Source organism: Labrus bergylta, chromosome 16 (genome assembly GCF_963930695.1).
Source record: "Labrus bergylta chromosome 16, fLabBer1.1, whole genome shotgun sequence".
In the NCBI taxonomy this organism is placed as follows: domain Eukaryota; kingdom Metazoa; phylum Chordata; class Actinopteri; order Labriformes; family Labridae; genus Labrus; species Labrus bergylta.
The window spans coordinates 25,241,656-25,260,401 of NC_089210.1; the positions used below are offsets into that span (position 1 = coordinate 25,241,656).

The 18,746-nt window shown below is 39.0% G+C and overlaps 2 protein-coding genes across 3 annotated transcripts; both read left to right on the forward strand.

Moving 5' to 3' along the window:
• Positions 1-6,156: 6,156 nt before the first annotated feature.
• On the forward strand, positions 6,157-14,262 carry LOC109989191 (adhesion G protein-coupled receptor E5-like). 2 transcript variants are annotated; one of them, XM_020640849.3, is made up of 19 exons: positions 6,157-6,427; positions 7,787-7,858; positions 8,169-8,309; positions 8,419-8,571; positions 8,746-8,892; positions 9,321-9,443; positions 9,613-9,656; positions 9,762-9,866; positions 10,128-10,281; positions 10,478-10,600; positions 10,693-10,883; positions 10,978-11,139; positions 11,249-11,443; positions 11,693-11,910; positions 12,016-12,076; positions 12,159-12,250; positions 12,688-12,856; positions 12,937-13,032; positions 13,285-14,262. In XM_020640849.3, the coding sequence occupies exons 1-19, from the start codon at positions 6,397-6,399 to the stop codon at positions 13,324-13,326; spliced, it is 2,319 nt and encodes a 772-aa protein (XP_020496505.3). In that variant the 5' UTR covers positions 6,157-6,396; the 3' UTR covers positions 13,327-14,262. The 2 variants fall into 2 exon arrangements, with proteins under 2 accessions (XP_020496505.3, XP_065821078.1); XM_065965006.1 differs by lacking the exon at positions 6,157-6,427 and adding an exon at positions 6,486-7,198.
• Positions 14,263-15,198: 936 nt separating this feature from the next.
• Positions 15,199-18,735, forward strand: ptger1c (prostaglandin E receptor 1c (subtype EP1)). The gene is made up of 3 exons (XM_020640872.3): positions 15,199-15,511; positions 17,207-18,130; positions 18,255-18,735. Exons 2-3 carry the CDS (start codon positions 17,207-17,209, stop codon positions 18,486-18,488), a joined length of 1,158 nt encoding a protein of 385 aa, XP_020496528.2. The 5' UTR covers positions 15,199-15,511; the 3' UTR covers positions 18,489-18,735.
• Positions 18,736-18,746: the final 11 nt, after the last annotated feature.

Consider the following 18,746-nt stretch of genomic DNA (forward strand, 5'->3'; position numbering starts at 1 on the left):
CTTCCAGGATAGTTTGTGAGGGATCAAAGTTGTGTGAAGGAACAAAGACAGTTGAAGTAATTATTTCCACTTGACAGTCAATGTTTCTCTTACCTGCAGTTCAATTTGCAGGAAGCGCTCGTTTGTTGTTGATGTAATTCACAGTTTTGTCCACTAGACTGTGCCGTTTTACTATGATTTACTAAGAGTAGCTCATAACTTGTGTTTATGTCGTTTTGAGATATGATTTTTTTTTTTTTTAAGAAATAGAGGATAAAAAGACAATTAAAAAATCAAAACTGCAGCAAACACAAAAAGCTAATCAGTGGAAATTGAAATCACTCCTTATCTATAACATGGTGTCTATATGTTTTCTCTCATTTCTTTTGAAATATTATTTATTTTACTGATTTGTTTTAATTAGCAGGACAATGATTTGTACAATGTGCAAAATGAATTTATTTTATTATTTTCTACCAGTAAAAAAAAAGAAAGAAAGATCATCTCTCATTATGTCTACAGACCTACACAAACACACCTGTGATATCTGGTATTACTGTATATGTGTAATGTCAAAATCTTATAGCTTCCATTTGAGTACATAATGTAGTGTCAGTACAGGTCTTGATGATAAAATGAAAAACCTTTTTTCACAGCAGTAGTCATCAAATGAAAAGGGAGTAAGGATATAATGTGAAATACTTTATTTAGTAAAAAAAAGTTACGACTTAATGACTTATCATGTCTTATTCTAGTTTTCGTTTTTAAGATGACAGAGCAGGATCTATTACACTTTGATCAAATGTCATCACAAACAGTTTGTGGTTAAAAGTTACAAACTGTTGTCACAACACTAAGTGGCTCAGCTTTCTCATCACTTCCTCTTCTAAGAATACAAGTTCAGCGAACTGAAGGTGTGAGGACAACATGGCTGTGGTTGCTGCAGAATGCATGAGAGCTATTTTTTCACAGCTATAAGGAAATGACATTTTGCACATATTGTGGCATTCAGCACAGAGGGGCAGGGTGCTGCATTCAAAAGTGTAAGGCTAGAGGTGTCAACGCTCAACATTTGTTCACATGGAAACATTTTAATAACACAGCACAGTAGACCGACCTTTGTCAAATGTCTAAATGTTCTGTGCGTTACAAAGCATTGATCAAAAGTCATGTAATATATATGTCTTTAAACAGATTAATGTTTTTTAATCTGAAATACCATAGCAAGACCAAAGAAACATGATGAATCAATCATATTTTCTTTACCAATTAAAAAAACACTACGTCATATTGTGCTGTCATATTTTCATGACGGAGTAACAGAGGTGATTTATGTGATTTTAAAAAGGCTACAACGTTTTTAGGGATGTCAAATATTCTACCAAAAAAGAAGAATCATAAAACGTAAGAAAAACAAATGGAATATCTGATAACATAATGAATATGAATTGATTGAGTATAAACAATCACTTATTAACATCTTTATGTGTTTTAGACAGCAAAAAGACAAAAAAGGGAACTGTTGACTCAGACATTTAGACTTGAACCAGACCCACCATGCAGACCGTTAAAAGGTGCAGAAAGAACAACAAAAGATGTGAAGGTGCTGAGCACGCAACAGGTCATTGCTCTCAGAACCTTCCCCTATAACTACCAAACAAATAAACTAACCTGTGAGAAAAACAAAAGACTGAACACAGGACTACTGGTGATCTCCAGCCCAAACTAAAACAGCAAAACCCTGCAATCACAACATGCGTGGAGAAATAAATAAATACCTGAGTAGGGGAAAAAAGAGAACAAAGTCAAATTGGGAAACAATGCCCAGAGATTGTGAGTACCCCCATCTCTTACCTGTTCCTCCTCACAAGGGAGAACCAGGGAGGGAGACAACAGGGGACTAAAATGACAGTAGATGTTAAACATTTTGTCGCTGTTTTTTTTTTGTAGTTCATAAAAAGGCATCACTATTGATTTCAGTCTCTTCAGCTAAAACTCCTCACAGTATCTTCAAGTCAACTACACAATTAATGACTCCTTTGCTTCTCCTTAAAAGTTTTTATTTAAGAACCTCTTTTTCAAGGGAGACCTGGCCAAGACAGGCAGCAGCAAAAACGCAGAGCTACAGACAGAGACACAAAGAAAGACGCAGTACAATTTACAAAGACACTACATTTTGCATTTAAATAGAACCATCTATTATATCATCTAGAACCAGTCAAATCTGGGAGTCAGTAGTTAAAGCAGTCGAGCTAAAAACATCAGTATCCAATAGAATCTGCTTCCATGTCTTTCATTTTTTATTTAAAAACATTCCAGGACACAAGCTCCGCAAGTTTCAAGTCACTCTGCAACAGATTCCAGGCTGAGGGTGCAGAATACCTAAAAGCCCTTTTCCCAATTTCTGTCTGAGCGTTTGGGACAGAGAGCATAAAGAGGTCCTCAGAACAAAAAGAATACTGTCCGGTACTTTTCTGCGTGATAAAAACACATAGATAGTGAGGAAGCAGACCAAGAAGTGTAGAAGCCTACAGGTTGCCAGAGCAGGCCATCCAACCTGAGAGTACAACTCACAGTCAGAGCTTTACAGTTTGTAATGAACCTCAAGGATGCATGTTGTATCAGCCTTATGGAGACACTGAGCAGAGGCATGCATGTACAAAAGATCACCATTCCCTAAGACAGGTCAAAAAGTTGCAGCAAATTGACAGTAACACTTTTTTACAGTTTTTTTCTGGCTTTATGGTCACCAGCAGATGACTGGTGTGTACAAGAAGAAAAGTAGAAACCATTGTCTGACATTCTGACTTTATTTCACGATTGAGGCCATTTTTATCCCTCCGTTTCTAAATCCAAACAAGATATTTTGCAGTGGGCTAACAAGACCTAAAAGCACTGCCAGAAAATCCCACATGTGGTTCATAAACCGAGGGGCCAGCGTTTTGCTTCACCACCAGCCACCTACAGCAGAATCCAAGTTTCCCACATGCTGTGGGGGGAGAGAAATATCCAGTTTGTGCCATACAGCTTTTTCTGAAAGATTATTTCAACAAGCTTTTCTAAATACATCTTAACGGTGGGAAGACTATGCTGCATTTATCTCAGCCCCTTTTACTGACCAAGCACATTTGCAACGTCATGGAAATACTTAAGGCTGCACTTTGTTTTAAATTAGACCGTTTGGACTAAGTCTTAGTCATCACTGGAAAATGCTGTAAACTTTGAGCAGACGGCTCAGTCTCCACTCTGACCTCTATGTCCAGGCTTTGTCAGGAAGTTGTTGAGACAGCTGGGTCACATTCAGGTTCCTCCTTATTGTTTGAGAATTCAGAAGAAAAAAAAACAGAAAGAGAAAAAACACGACCAACACAAAACATACAAAACTCTGTACGTACTCTATCTTGCTGCAGGCAGGAAAAGGCTGTGAGATAAGTGGATAAGCACTGGATGTGTGCCATGATCATATTGGCAGGAAAGCACTATTTCTAAACGAAAAAAAAAAAACGTGTAAAGCAAGGGTAGCAGGATAGATAAGTTAGCAAACTAAAGTGGGACAGTTTGATTCATGAGAAATAGAGTGAACAGAGGTGATATGTGGTATCAGTCCTTTTTGGACTATTCCACAGCTCTTTTTTTAAACAATAAGTTATTTGATCTTTATATTAAATAGTCACACTTTATAGTAAACCTTGCACTTGTTTAATTATGGACTGAGTAGAAAAAAGAGTAGTAATGTGTTTTATCGGTTTTCCCCTCCTGGGGAAGTTCATACTAAGGTGCATTGTGCAGCATGGGCTGTGTGTTGAAGCTGAAAATAAGTACCTTATATCAGATTTTCTGTAAGTACTTTTTCTAGATACTGAAAAAGTCCCTGTTTGACATCAACTCTGGTTCCAATTTCATGATAACCATAAGTTTCATTAACAGCCAATTCCAAAACCTGATTTTTGTTCTTCCTTGTTTTAACCAAGAATGTGTTTTCTTTAATTTAGTTTTTTTTATGTCCAAGCAAGGGCTCATAAAGAAAGTAAAGTTTATCTATATAGCACTTTTCTCAGACAAAGGTCACAAAGTGCTATACATCAGCAAAAAAAACATACACATATTAAAAACAGGAACAAACGAGTACATCATGGAGCGACATTATACAATCCTGCTATGACCAGGAACAATCATTTGCACAGTAGAACATAGCTCAATAAGTTGACTGGTTGGACATGATTACCCATAGGCATGTCTAAACATCAATGTTTTAGCTGCTTTTCAAAAGACGCAACAAGGTCAGAAGAAGGTAATGAGATGGGAAGGGAATTCTTTAGAATTGGTGCTATGGACTCAAACGCACCATCACCATAAGTCTTAGAATATGTCTGTGGGACAGACAGCAGGTGAAGTGTGTTCGACCTTAGCGGCTGGGCTCATACAGGTGAATGAGTTCTGAAAGTGAGGGTGAGAAATTTAAACTTGACATGGTGATCGTTCAAGTGGCAGCAGTCTGATTGGCTGGAGATGATTTAGGGAGGAAATGCTTAGTGAGGTGAAAAGAGCATTACAGTAGTCAGTACGGGATGAGACAAAGGCACATCATGTCAAGTTCTGTAGATGACACTAATGTTCACAGCTTACTGATATTTGATAAAAGCATGATCTGGTTAGCTGCTTTACATGGCTGTCGAGTGATAATGAAGGATCAAAGATGAATCCCAGGTTACGGACAGCAAGTAACAAGTAAAGTCAACAACACACAACAGTTGAAACCAAGCAGAAAAACGGTCAAATACTGTTTAATCAGGTGGTCACCTTGGTTTTTGATGGTAACTTTTTTGAAAGAACTTATTGAGGTATAAGTATTTGAAAAGTTAAATTGCAAGTTTCCATTCATATCGTACAACTTGTTTTATTACTCAAATACAGTGCCATATACTTAATACTGTAAATGTATTGTCTGAATGGGAGGTGAACCCAGGAGTGTGAGAAACCTTTTGAAACTATGGGTGAAATAAATGAGTCATTTCTTGTGGATATAGAATCAATGTTAACACTTAAAGGGTCTATAAACAAGCAGGCTTTTTTTTCTCATGTGGGTAATGTTAGAACATTTCAGAGTCCATCTGTGAACATGCTTTGTATCACAGCTGCACACAGCCAGTCCCTGAAGACCTGTTGTCTGTTGCCACCATGTCCCCCATGCCCACACAGCCCAAAGCCCACCTTATTGTTTAGAAGTGTGAAACTATGTTACGCCCATACTGCCCGTCTGTGAGCCTTGGTACAGTGTGTTCAGGCCCCAAAATGACCTTGCCACTGTGTGCTGGAAACCAGAAGAGTTGCTGAAAATTTAACAACCTGTTTTGTTCTATTTGGTTGCTCTTGTAAATGCTGACAGTATGTGTGCATTTCCTCTGATTTTCTTGGCTCAGGCAAGTGCAGTCCTCAAAATGTCTACAGAGCAATCTATCTTAAGTAACGTTATGTTCAGCAGCATCTGCGCCTTGTGACGCAGAGGAAGTGAACTTCAGAAATGTATGATGAAAAGAATGACATTACGTTTCTTAATGCATCATCAACACACACTTCAAGTAATGATAAAGATCAAGGTTTAGTGCTTTACACACTTGTTTGAAATGTTGAAGAACTTACTTTTCCATGACTTGTTTCCTTTGCCCTCTCATTGACAGAAAAGTACAGAACCCTGTTCCTCTTCAGAGTGTATTGAGTGTACTCTTTGTGTGTATTGATATACTTGCCTGTTTATTGTCCACTTCTTACTAAATGAAGCTCAACATTGTTACCATTGTTACATTGTCTCAGTTGGACCCACTCAGAGGCAAAACCTATATATATGTTAACACCATAATAAGTAGACTCTGAGCTAAAACTTTGCTTATAGGAGGGCTGACCCACCAGCTGGACTTTGTCTATAGTCTAAACTCCCCCCTTGACCCTCTGAGTGACCCCAACCAACAGAGTGGAAAGACACTAAACAGATAGACTGAAAGAGAGACTGAAACCTACCTGTGGAAAAAAAAACATAGTTAAGTAACACACTTCTGTCATGGAAGCAAAAGTTGAGAGAGTTGGCACAATCATTTCCTTTCAGTATAACCCCGCCCCAACAAGAGCAGAAGTGCCTGAAGTAACTCCAGAACTTTTGTTTCACAGGCGGGACTGAGAGAGAGAGAGAGAGAGAGAGAGAGAGAAAGAGAGAGAGCGAACCCCCTCATTATCAAAACCCGTCATCTCAGCATGTCACCTCAGTAATGAGAGCAGAGTCATAGGGGGGAAGACAGACCCAGAAAGTAGCAGTAAGGACAGATAGTTGTTGAGACACCACTGATATCAGCATTTATTTACACTTTATTGAGAGAAGAGAAGAGAAGAGAAGCCTTTCCTTTGGACAGTGTTTCCCTCTACAGCATGGCAGTCAGGTGGAACCTCCTGATTCTGGGTGAGTCACATATGTCATCCAGTTGCAGCTTGCTGAGGGACATTTTTTGTGCTCCAGAGAGGGAAACTATCCGGCAACAGAAGCAGGACACATTTTAAGAACGGGTATTTGTATCTGTGTTTGTTTTTCTGTGGGAGCTTAATTCACTTTAGACATTTAAGATCACAAAGAAGATTCTGTACATACTTTGAGTGTTTAACTTTCTTAAACTTCTGTCAGCTTTTACCTTTTAAGTGAAGTAAGTAACTAGGTTGATTCAAATAAAGTTAACATATGTTGACAAAAGCGCCTTACATAGAAATACAATAGTACAATAGGTTAATGTTTTAGGTTCTGTCATTTTTCCACTAAGTTACAATCAGACAGTATTTTCATCAAAGTTCAAGAGAAATGAGTAATGTAAGAAATGCAAAGGTGTGGGAAAGACCCCAAATATTTTCAGAATAGAGGAAGGAAGGTGATGCTTAACGCAGCAGCTGTTCTTCTATCGGCCCTCTATCTGGGCCCCGCTGCACAGAGGACTTCTGTTCTTCTGCTTTAAAGAGATATTTTTACACTATGAGCTCATTGCACAGTGTTCACATTACTGGTCGCCTGATAGTGACCAAAGTCTTACACATCTGCCTTCAGAGGCAGGAAATCCATGTGTTGCCATGGGTTACAATATGTAGAGACTTGTTCCACTTTCTAAAATAACTTGGTTGTTGATCAGCACAGGACGCTTATTTTTTTTAACATGATCCTATCTAAAGATAAGAAGGCAATCTTAAGGTAAGCCATCATGTCAAATGTTCTGTTTATCAATGTTTTTTTTTTTTTTTTTAACTTGGAACAAATTCAACAGAAGCAAAGGTCCTAAAATGACATCATCTAAAAAAAATATATTGCAAAAGGAATTCTTCCGCTTTCCACATACTGTACATTACCTCCATTTGGTGCCATTTAGGCAGCCACAGAGGACTGACTCTGCATTGTTGTTTTTAATGTTGTGAAACTGAACCTTCACTCTCCTGCAGGGAAACATTTCAGTTAGTTTTTTAATGACTGTGATAGGACAGTAGATAGATTTTTATTTTGGGGCTTTTTGTGCCTTTATTTGAGAGATAGGACAGTAGATAGAGTCAGAAATCAGGGAGACAGAGAGTGGGGAATGACATGCAGGAAAGGAGCCACAGGTTGGATTTGAACCTGGGACGCCCGCTTGGAAGGCTACAGCTTCCATGGGGCGCACGCACTAACCACTGCGCCACCAGCGCCCAAACCTTTGAGTTCATTTTAAGAGAGAAAAGTATGGGATGCATGTTAATGCATTAATGTTCAAAATGATGAACTGTAGACTGACAGTTGCCTTTTTTTCAGCTCTGCACCTTTCCCTCCCTGTAGTCCTGTCCTGCCAAGATGGATTTATTATGCCTAAGGACAAATGTATTGGTATGAAATGCTAACCTTACATATAACATAACCTTCCAAAGAAAATAATAAGACATAATGTGGCAACTGAGTCTTTTTCATACGTTGTGTGTGTGTGTGTGTATGTGTGTGTGTGTGTGTGTGTGTGTGTGTGTGTGTGTGTGTGTGTGTGTGTGTGTGTGTGTGTGTGTGTGTTCTTTGTGTGTGTGTGTGTGTGTGTGTGTGTGTGTGTGTGTGTGTTATAAATAATCTGTTTGATTAATGATATTTTTCCCAGCACTTTTTTGGATGTGATGTTCATCTTTATCCCTCTTTTCTTTCCATAATTTAGACGTAGATGAATGTGTTGACATGGATGGTAATCCTGGTTCTGGACCATGTGGAATGAATTCCACTTGTTTGAACACAGAAGGAAGCTTCTCTTGCAAATGTTTTGATGGTTTCAAGTCAAAATCAAGTATAACATGTGAAGGTAAGTTATCGTTTATATAATTTATCTTAGTGACAGTAAAGAGTCAACTTTAACATCAGCAGTCATCATCATGCTATAAACATCCTGCACTTTAATCCTTTCATTGAAGATATCAATGAGTGTTCGACCCAAAAAGACATCTGTGGACCGAACGCTGAATGTAAGAATACAATTCCACATTATTCCTGCACCTGTAAGGATGGATTCAATTCCACAGCAGGAAGAAAGACTTTTGGCCACACTGACAAAGCTATATGTACAGGTAAGATGTGTATCAGTTCCCTCACTATTAGTACAAACTGTACCATGTCATTTTAAAGGCAGCTTTAATCGTTCTCTATGTGCTGCAGACATGAGTTATCTAGTCTCTTTCTGTTTTTGGAGTGTTGCTTTCCCTTCCAAACGATGCCTTTAAATCTTCTCCCTCTTCATACAGATGTTGACGAATGTAAAGTTGACAAGGTGTGTGATCAGAATGCAACATGCAACAACACACTGGGCAGTTATCGCTGTTTCTGCAACCCTGGTTTTGGACTGACATCTGGCCAACCGTACTATACTGGGACACAGGGTCAATGTGAAGGTGAGAGTTATGTTACCATTTTGTAAAATGCTTAAATTCAGTTTTTTGTACAACTGATTTCATAAAGTTTCTTAAATTGGTTCTTAGAATGATAAAGGCTTGATTATGATGTAGGTTAACCTACAGTTCTAACTTTTATGTTAGTTGAAGTTAAGTTAGTTTAAAGACGATAAGAATTAAATTGTTGGCCATTCAGTTTTCCTATAATTCAATGAGAGATTTTTAAGGAGCTGACAGCTGTCAGTGTAAATGACTAGTTTGCGACTGGTTGGTTTTGAGAGCGTGGCCCCGTGTTTTGTTTGTGTCCAGCCCACTTTATGTTATTTCTGTCTTATCTTTGTAAACCTATGGATGGAACAGGATATTTGTTCTCCCACTTGGACCACACATTTGAACCACTTTTCCTCCCACTGATTTGTTTCCATTAGACATATGTAAGGTTGATAAGACAATCTGTGGAAATGGAACCTGCCACCGTGGAGCCGATGGTCATCACTGTGCTTGCCATGCTGGATTTACCAACTATGGCAACAATGGGTCTCGCTGCACTGGTAAGAACACAGTAGCACCTTTTTATTTTCCTACATTTATTACTGAGCTTGTGTTTACTCTGAAAATATATAAAACAAACACAATCATTACCACAAGCATCCTTCTTATATTAATGCTATCAGGCATCAGTAAGAACATTTAATCAAACATTACTTCCTGTTTCCTCAGCGTTAAACTGTGATGTTTACAAAGATACAAGCTATCTGAGAGAGGTAATGGAACACTAACTCTTATCATGTTTCTTAGTAAAGTTCATCATATGTTCCTAATGTCTACTGCCTCACACTTCTATGTCATTTCTAAATCTGCTTTTCTAGACATTTCCTGTTGCACACGACCTGGTGGTGCAGTTGAATAAAATCTGTCTAAAGCTGACAGAAAGTGAGGATTCAACAGAGCTGGATGGAGAGGAATTACTAAAGGTACATGGTCACTTAAAGTAATAGAAATACAGTGTGATTATGCAAAGATGTCTTCAGTTCCTCACAAGAAACAAAGAAACGGGAAGTTTTGCTTCCTCCAGGCTCTGTCATGTTATTCTCAGATGTCTGTCAGCGACTTTGTAGACTGTTTATGTTGACCTGAGGCGGTATGCAGCCTGAAAGTCTGCCTCAGACCAACTCTGTCTCCTGTTTCTCTCTACACATGCTCATGCTGCTCCCTCTCCCCTCCTGTGGACACAGACACTGTTGTCTGTCATCGACAATCTCTTGTCCGGTGAAACCTTCAGTGATAACAGGAAAGTTTCCATCTTTCTTGACTTGGTGGAAAACATACTGAAGCTCATAGGACCTTTCATGAAGCCCCCAGGAACCAAAATCTCATCGAATCACACAGGTTAATTAAAGTCTACACTCACAAAGATATCTGTATGCAATTCTGTCATTGCTCTGTGTTTGTATATAAATACAATGTGTTACTTGAAGAGGTTTTTACTTCTTCAGATGTTATCATAGATTTTACTTTGGACTGAAGTCATGTATTTGATATAAGCAGACAAGCAGTGCATGTTGATCTTTGTATCTGGGTCCAGAGCTGCAGCTGCTGCTGCATAAGGGAGCTGACTTACCCCAAGGAGCTGTGGTTTTATCATCAATGCAAACTCAGCTGGACATGCAGATGGCGACAGCTGCAGGAGATCCTTCCTCTTACCCTGGTAATTATCTTGACTGTAATTCATTAATTAAAGTTTTAACACTTTAATGAATGTACATTAAATGTTTTTCCCCTTTCTGTGCTTTGTGAAAGGCTTTACAGCAGTGTCCCTGCTAAGCTATGCAAACCTGGAAGGCTCTGCAGAGGGTTTCTACAGTGGAATGAAACCAAAAGGAAAGGAACGTTTTCAGATCAACTCTAAAGTAGTGACTGTTTCTGTCAGCAACACAAACACAAGCCATCTCCAAGAGCCTATCAAGTTAACCTTTAACCACCTGGAAAAGGTAGCATTACATCATTTTCTATCAAGGATAATAATATATTCATGCCTGAAGATAAGACTTTTATCATGTTTACTAACTCGATGTTGTTTCACAGACAAACCAAACCCACGTGTGTGTGTTCTGGAACTCCTCAGAGGAAGGGGGGACGTGGTCTGATCGTGGTTGCAGAGTGGTGGAGTCCAATCCTGAATACACTGTGTGCTCCTGCAACCATCTGAGCAGCTTTGCTGTGCTCATGGCACTTTATGACTTGAAGGTTCATAATCTTAAAAAAAACAACAACCTTGAGGCACATAGTTCAGCGTGTAAAGTAATTTTCTCTTTTTTGTAATGTAACCCTTCTCTCTCTGTGTGTCTTTGAACAGGACAGGTTTGAGTTAGAGCTGATCTCATGGGTGGGTCTTTCCCTGTCACTTATCTGCCTCTTCATCTGCATCCTGACGTTCTGGTTTATACGCTCCATCCACAATCCCAGAACAACCATCCACCTTCACCTATGCATCAGTCTCTTCATTGCCAACCTCATTTTCCTCGCAGGCATCTCTCGTACAGAAAACCCGGTAATTACTGACGTAACATTTAAAATGTCTGCATTGCCAAGATCAACACAGAACATTTCTGAAACATTTGAATCAACAGTGAAGTTTATGGAGCAACAGTAAGCTGCTAAGTGACATATCTGGGGGTTTAAAACTTATATAGTTGATTGAATAAGTAGTTATATCTATTCTATACACCATATTTCTCTGTAATCTCTGCACTTTTCTTACTAGTCATAATCATTCTCCTCTTTCTTGTCCCTGTCCAAGGTTGGCTGTGCAGTGGTTGCAGGGTTGCTGCATTTCTTCTTCCTGGCTGCATTTTGCTGGATGTGCCTGGAGGGCATACAACTCTTCAGGATGGTAATCCTGGTCTTTAACACCAACTTCAAAACCCTCTACATGATGGCAGGTGGCTATGGAGTCCCAGCTGTAATCGTCGCCATCTCTGCCTTAGTTAACGCCAAGGGATATGGCACTGATAGACAGTGAGTTCCCTCTATTGATGCTAATGTTATTTCCATTTAAAAATGTTACCTGAACCCAAGCTTACATTGTCAGTCTGTTTAATTACATCTAAATTGTTATTGCAGTTGCTGGTTGAAGCTGGATTTCATTTGGAGTTTCTTTGGCCCCGCCTGTGTCATCATCATTGTGAGTATGAACATAATTATTGATGAGAAAATGCTCTAAACTGTGATCAGTGCTTTTTTAAAGCCTCTCCTTTGCCTTTCAGATAAACATTTTCTTCTTTCTCATGACTGTGTGGAAATTGGCACAGAAGTTCTCAAGTTTAAACCCTGACCTGGACAATCTGCAGAAAATAAAGTGAGTTATTGCAGGCCTATACAAACTGTGTATATTGACATTCATCCAGCTGTTACTGGGCAAGAGGCAGGGTACTCTCTTGACTGATTGCCAGTCAATCACAGGGCTTACACAGAGACAAACAAACATTCATTCTAACATTCACCTACTGGCAATTTAGAGTCACCAATTATCCTAAAAAGCATATCTTTGGACTGTGGGTGGAAGCCAAAGGAGCCAGAAGGAAGACATACACAAGGAGAACATGCACACATTCACTGTAAGACAAGGGATTTGAATCAGGAACTTTATTGCTTTGAGGCAACAGCACTAACCACTGCACCACCATGCAGCCTGTGTATTTGTGATCATATAGTTGATGTCTGGAACACTACAATTTCTATTCCAGTATGAGTGCATGAGAATTGACCCCTGAGTGTCTTTGTTGCCCCCTGCAGGGTTTTCACCATTACTGCAGTGGCTCAGCTGTGTGTGTTGGGCACCATGTGGATCTTTGGATGTTTCCAGTTTGAGGAGGGCACTATTGTAATGTCCTACCTGTTTACCATCTTTGGCAGCTTTCAGGGGGTCATGCTCTTCGTCATGCACTGTCTCTTTTCTAAACAGGTCGGTGACAATCCTCTAAATCTGAATCACAAACGGCTACTTTTTCTGAGGGCAATACTCATGTTTTATTCTGTGCTTAGGTGAGGGAGGAGTATGGAAACATCCTGTCAAAATGCTGTGCACCCAGGAAGAAGACGTACTCAGAGTTCAGCTCCTCCAACTCCAGCAAAGCTCCGGTAAATATTTATTTCTATTTGCAGTGTCTCTTTAGGTCAAACAATGTAAAATCTATTTGGCTCAATTTGTAGGCTTCACATGTTATCAATACTGATAATAAGTTACATTTTAATTAATCCTGTACCCAATAAAAGTGTTAACATAAATCAAAAAAATGTCCAAGTCACGTTCAGAAAGTAATCATCCATGCCTCATATTTAAAGGTCTGAGAGTGTCTGTCAGGACTGATCAGTCTCTGTCTCTGTCCTCAGGCATCCAAGAGCAGCCATGACACCGGAGAGTCTCACATCTGAGGTGACGACAGTCACAGGGGAGCAAGGTCCACTCATCTCCTAAAGACTGCAATCTCAGACATACAGCCAACTACTGCCCTGCAATATGTAGCCAATGCACCAGATTGCTTCATTGCAAAATGTTGTATATAGAATATTCTTTACATTTTAATGTATTACAATGGAACTGGAATGTGTATTATAATTTATTATAAATGGACGATTCTCTTAAAAATGAGAGCTAACATTGATCAGCGGGGAAAGTCATCATGGAGAATATTTTTTTAAACTGAATTATGTGATATTTAAGCAAAGCTGTATAGATTTTTCATGATTAAAGTCCATTTGCTTTCCTTGGATTCCAACACTTGGAAGTATTATCTGAATGGACATTTATGCATTTTTTTTTTTCAAAAGTCTCCACAAGTTTCACAGTTTTCACATGTAGAAAATAATGTTCAAGGGACTTGTTTATCCCACCAGCAGAGACAATCAGAAAGAAACAGACTTTCCCTACCAAGTAGAGCACTAGTAGAGAAATAGACTTTAAATGAAAGTAGGAGTATTTTTATATAGAGGGGCAATTTAGTTTATATTTCAGTTATTTACTGCATTCCTTTTCCCTGAGCATGATGTAACATATTTAATGTAGCATATCTAATTGACAAGAGTTCTTTATGTACATAGTTTAGGGAATAAATGTGTCAAAACTTGAATTTTCAGCAAAACCTTTCTTGTTATTGTAGGTTAGATTATTAGTATTGTTTTAAGCACAAGTGTAGAGTTTATACCAGAGTTATTTTATTAGATTTTGTGTCCTCATGATGTAAATTAATGTTGTTGTTGTTGTTGTTGTTGTTGTTGTTGTTGTTGTTGTTGTTGTTTACTGTTTTCATATCTTGCTTTTCCTGTAAGCTTTAAATCAAATAAATATTGGTATGTTTTTAAAAACTTGAAGTCTCTGTGTGAAGGTAGTCGCACCAATGTTCTTGGACTTATATCTTAATATAAAGAAATATAATTAATCTGATCTGAACGGCAGAGAACAAAGACATCTTCTGGAGTTACAAGTTTTATTAAAGAGACAGAATGTGTTTACAAAACCTTTGCAACAACGATGTCTTCCTTCCTGTCTAATGCTCTGAGTTACATAACTCTTTGCTCACTGCTGGAAGACTTATCTGGCTGCTTCACTTTAAAGATAAAAGCAACACATAAAGAGGAAATACAAGATCATCATGTCTTTCATCCTGTTTATGTGAAAAACCGAAGTGATCATCCCATGAAAACAACTTTGAAGACTCAAACTTGGCACATCATTTGCACAAATGTTAATGAGTAGTCTGACTTTGTGCTGATGTTTATGTCACTCTAACAGGTAATCAGTTATTGTATATATTTAATGTATATACTTTATTAATCCCTGAGGTAAATTCTGTTTTTTACACTCTGTTTTTAAGAGACATGCTTCTCACATAGGCCTGAAATCCAGAGGTGTACAAACAGGACCTGTGGACATGCATTAGTGGAGAGATCTTAGAGTGGGGCTGCACCAGAGTGGTGGGGGGTTTGGTGCCTTGCTCAAGGGCGTCTCAGCTGTACTCAGTAAGTGCCCTGGCACCTCTCCAGCTACAAGACTAACTTCCATTTTATGGTCTGCATTGGGACTTGAACCTGCGACCGTCTGGTTCCCAACCCAAGTCCGTACAGACTGACCTGCTGCCGCCCAATCATGACAGTTTCATAAAACCAAATCCCTTTTTTTATCATGGAATAAGAAATACTCTTGAAAAGTATTTGGATTAATGTTGGCAATGAAGCTGACTTTTTCGCACTGCTTAACTATTCAGCCAGCACTGGATCAATATTACAGAGTGAGAGTGATGGCTGAACTCCCCTCTGGTTTAAAGGATGAGCAGAGGAGACGAAGAGGATGAATGATACATCCAGATGGGGAGAGAGGATGGAAAGTGCAGGTCCAGCACGTACAGATAAAATAGCGGCAGAGCCTCTAGAGAGAGACAGCCGGACTTGGGAGAAAGAGATAATGTCAGAGAGGCGGCGGAAGAGCAAGGGAGGAGAACAAGAACAAGTGATTGTGAACGTTGATAACTCTATGACACTGCAGACAAGATGCACATCTGCCTTCTCTCCTTTTTCCTGAAATATTCCAAACAGTCCTGCGTTCTTCTGGAGTCAACTCGAGGTAAAGTTCATTTATAATTCATTATTATTCAATGGTGGGTTACTTCATACTGGGCATACTTTCTTTCTGGTGGCAAAACAGGGAAAGTAACGCTTGATTTAAAGAAGAAGAAAATAAAGATAAGACTGGTGCATTGGATAAGGAAAGTTCAGGCTCCTTGATGATTTCTAATATTTATTACATTTATAATCAGTAACAATCCTAAGTAGTTAAAGGGTATTTAAGATGTACTGAAGGTGATGACTCGTAATAGTATTCAATAAATGAGGAATTTAGGAAGAACTTAAGAGTAAAAGTAACAACTGATGTAATGGCAATTTTCCAATTTTTTCCTATGTGACAATTATTGCCATTAATACACAGGTAGGGGTGAATTCTTACGCAGATGCAAACAATGATTTTCCAGTCGTTATTATAGTTGAGTTGGAGGTTTATTGTAGTTAATTGATGGGGATATGAGAATAAATCTAATTATATAACATTTCCAACACAAAATGGCTCCTACAACTGATGTTTGAGAGAAGCTATTGTATTCAGTATGTGTCACATGAATAGCCTAAACTTAGTAAACAATGACATATTTGTCAAAACTTTATTTTTTAATGTAACACCTGGATTCTGATTAAGCATGCAGTTCCTAACAAGTTTCCACACACACTTCTCTGTGACCACTGGCGCAAGCCACTAATAAAGTAATATTAGGGTCATTACAAAAAAAACATTGTATCAGAAAACTACAGAAAAAAGATAAAAAATGTAAATGATGAGAACAATGCAGGTATGTTGTGATCCAAAGGTTACAGGTACAGTTACAACAAGATGTAAAATGAGCAGATTTAATTAAGGTGCCGTTCATGACTCTCACTTGTCTTCTTTCATGATTCATCATACATAGAGTGGGATTCCACAAACCTGCTGCAAATATCAAACAAAGTGCATAATGTATAAAGCTGATCATGCAAATTGGAATATCTAGATGACATGGAAGCAAAGCAAATACAAGATTGTTGGTGCCAAAATTTGCTGTTAAAAAACCCGATATTATTCTATAAGTTTTGAATCCTTTAAGGTGCATTAAAGCTTCTATAAGAAGTTCAAAAAGTAATGACTATTACATATTAAAATTTTTAACCCCACGCTCTCTGTTCCCATCACAGACACAAAACTTGAAGCATACTAATTACATTTTGACTGTTCAGCCAGAACCAGGATGGTAAAAACAAATGTTGAAAAGAGTATCTTTTTTTTATGAAAGGAGGCACTCTGGAAAGACATGTGCAGCAAAAATGTCACAAGTTTCCACATTTCCTCACCACGACGGCAGTAAAGCTCTTTAAGGCTGATGTGCAACCACAGTATTTGTTGTAAAGACAGACTAAAAAATATCCTGCATGTTCCTTAAACAAATTTGTAATTGTGATGTAGCATATTGTTATTGTTTCATTTTTATATTTTCGAAGCAAGCACCCTTTGCATGCTCTGTGCATGAAAGTTAAAGACACTGGATAAAGGCTTTGGAAGAGTGCCACCGTCTCCTCTTTGTTATTGCCCAGTCAGTAGTTACTCTTCTAAATAAGGTCTAAATTAGGTACTTGAGGCATCTTATGGACAGCAGAACAGGAAGACCTAAATATAAAAGATCATCAATGTATATGAAGTAATGAAGCATTTTAACTTGCCTGTAATTCTCTGTAGATGACGCTGAAAATGAGGACATCATCGATACTCATGACTGTATTTTCTACCTCTTCTACGCCGTCCATCTTTCACCAAAACATGAAGGTCAACATATCCACACAGTCAAGCTCCTGGCTGAACAGCAGCACTGTGCCAGCAGTCAGGTCTTCAGGTTTAGGCATGTCCTGTTTCACCATGATACTTGGAGCCATATCTAACCTCACAGCTCTGGGCATCCTTGTTAAGTCTCGGGTCCGATTCCGCCGTCAATCCAAAGCACCTTTTCTGTTGTTGACTGTGGCTTTGCTTTTGGCTGACCTGGGAGGTCATGTGATCCCAGGTGCCTTTGCTTTGTATTTGCACATGAATCAGAGGAATAAAATGCAGGCAGAGAAGCCCACCAAGGAATTCTGTCAGATCTTCGGGGCAAGTATGGTGTTTTTTGGCTTGTGCCCTTTGCTGTTGGGTTGTGCTATGGCAGTAGAGCGCTGTGTAGCCATCACCCAGCCATTTTTTCATGCTGCTATGATCAAATTGACTCACATGGTGCGAGTTGTGTTTTTTCTGTCTTCTCTTGCACTTTTTCTAGCAGTTCTGCCTTTCTTTGCTGTGGGGACTTACACCGCCCAGTACCCGGGAACATGGTGTTTTTTGCCTCTCCATGGGTCAAAGACTGCAGCCGACACCAATCTGGCCCTGATCTTCTCATGCCTCGGTCTCTCTGCTCTCACTCTTTCTCTTCTCTGCAACATACTGAGTGGCCTGGTATTGCTGAAAGCCAGAATCAAGTCCCACACAGTTAACACAAAAGCAACAGCTCAACGGACTCGCCACCCATCATCTGCATCGTCTTCCTCCATGTTTTGTTCGTTGGATCTGGAGATGATGGTGCAGCTGGCGGTGATCACTGTGGTTTCCTGTGTGTGCTGGAGCCCTTTTCTTGTGAGTACTTCTTTTTTTAGATACAGAACCGGATATTATTTGTAAGCTATAGCTATTTCTAAGAATATCTGTGATAATAAATAATAGCTACACCTAATGAGTAATTTTGTGTCTCTCATTATAGATCCACATTCTTGTAATACAGTTCAAACAAAACCCTGCAGTCTCAAGGGATGGGTTCATTCTTCTGGGCTTACGCATGGCCTCCTGGAACCAGATCTTGGACCCCTGGGTGTACATCCTTCTGCGGAGGGCAGTGCTTTTTAGAGTGTGCTGTGCTTTCTACTCCCAGAGAGCCATAGTGACAGAAAACAGCTCCTATGCAGAGACACACAGGCAGGCCTTCAGTCTGCAATGACAATATTGCTTTTGAACTTTTTTTGACTGAAATAAATTACTTGTTTTATGTATGTCATAAAAAAAAAGCGTTTCTTAACTTTGTTTTGTTACTTTCATCAGCACTTGGTAGACAATAGTTTGTAAGAAAGCAGCATGAATGTGGGATGGACAAACTTTCACTATACATTTCACGACATTTAGTTAGTAGTCAAAGCCGATGCTATTATCAATAGCAGCCACCTGCAAATCTAGTGGTTGGGAAATGTGGGAGTGGTTT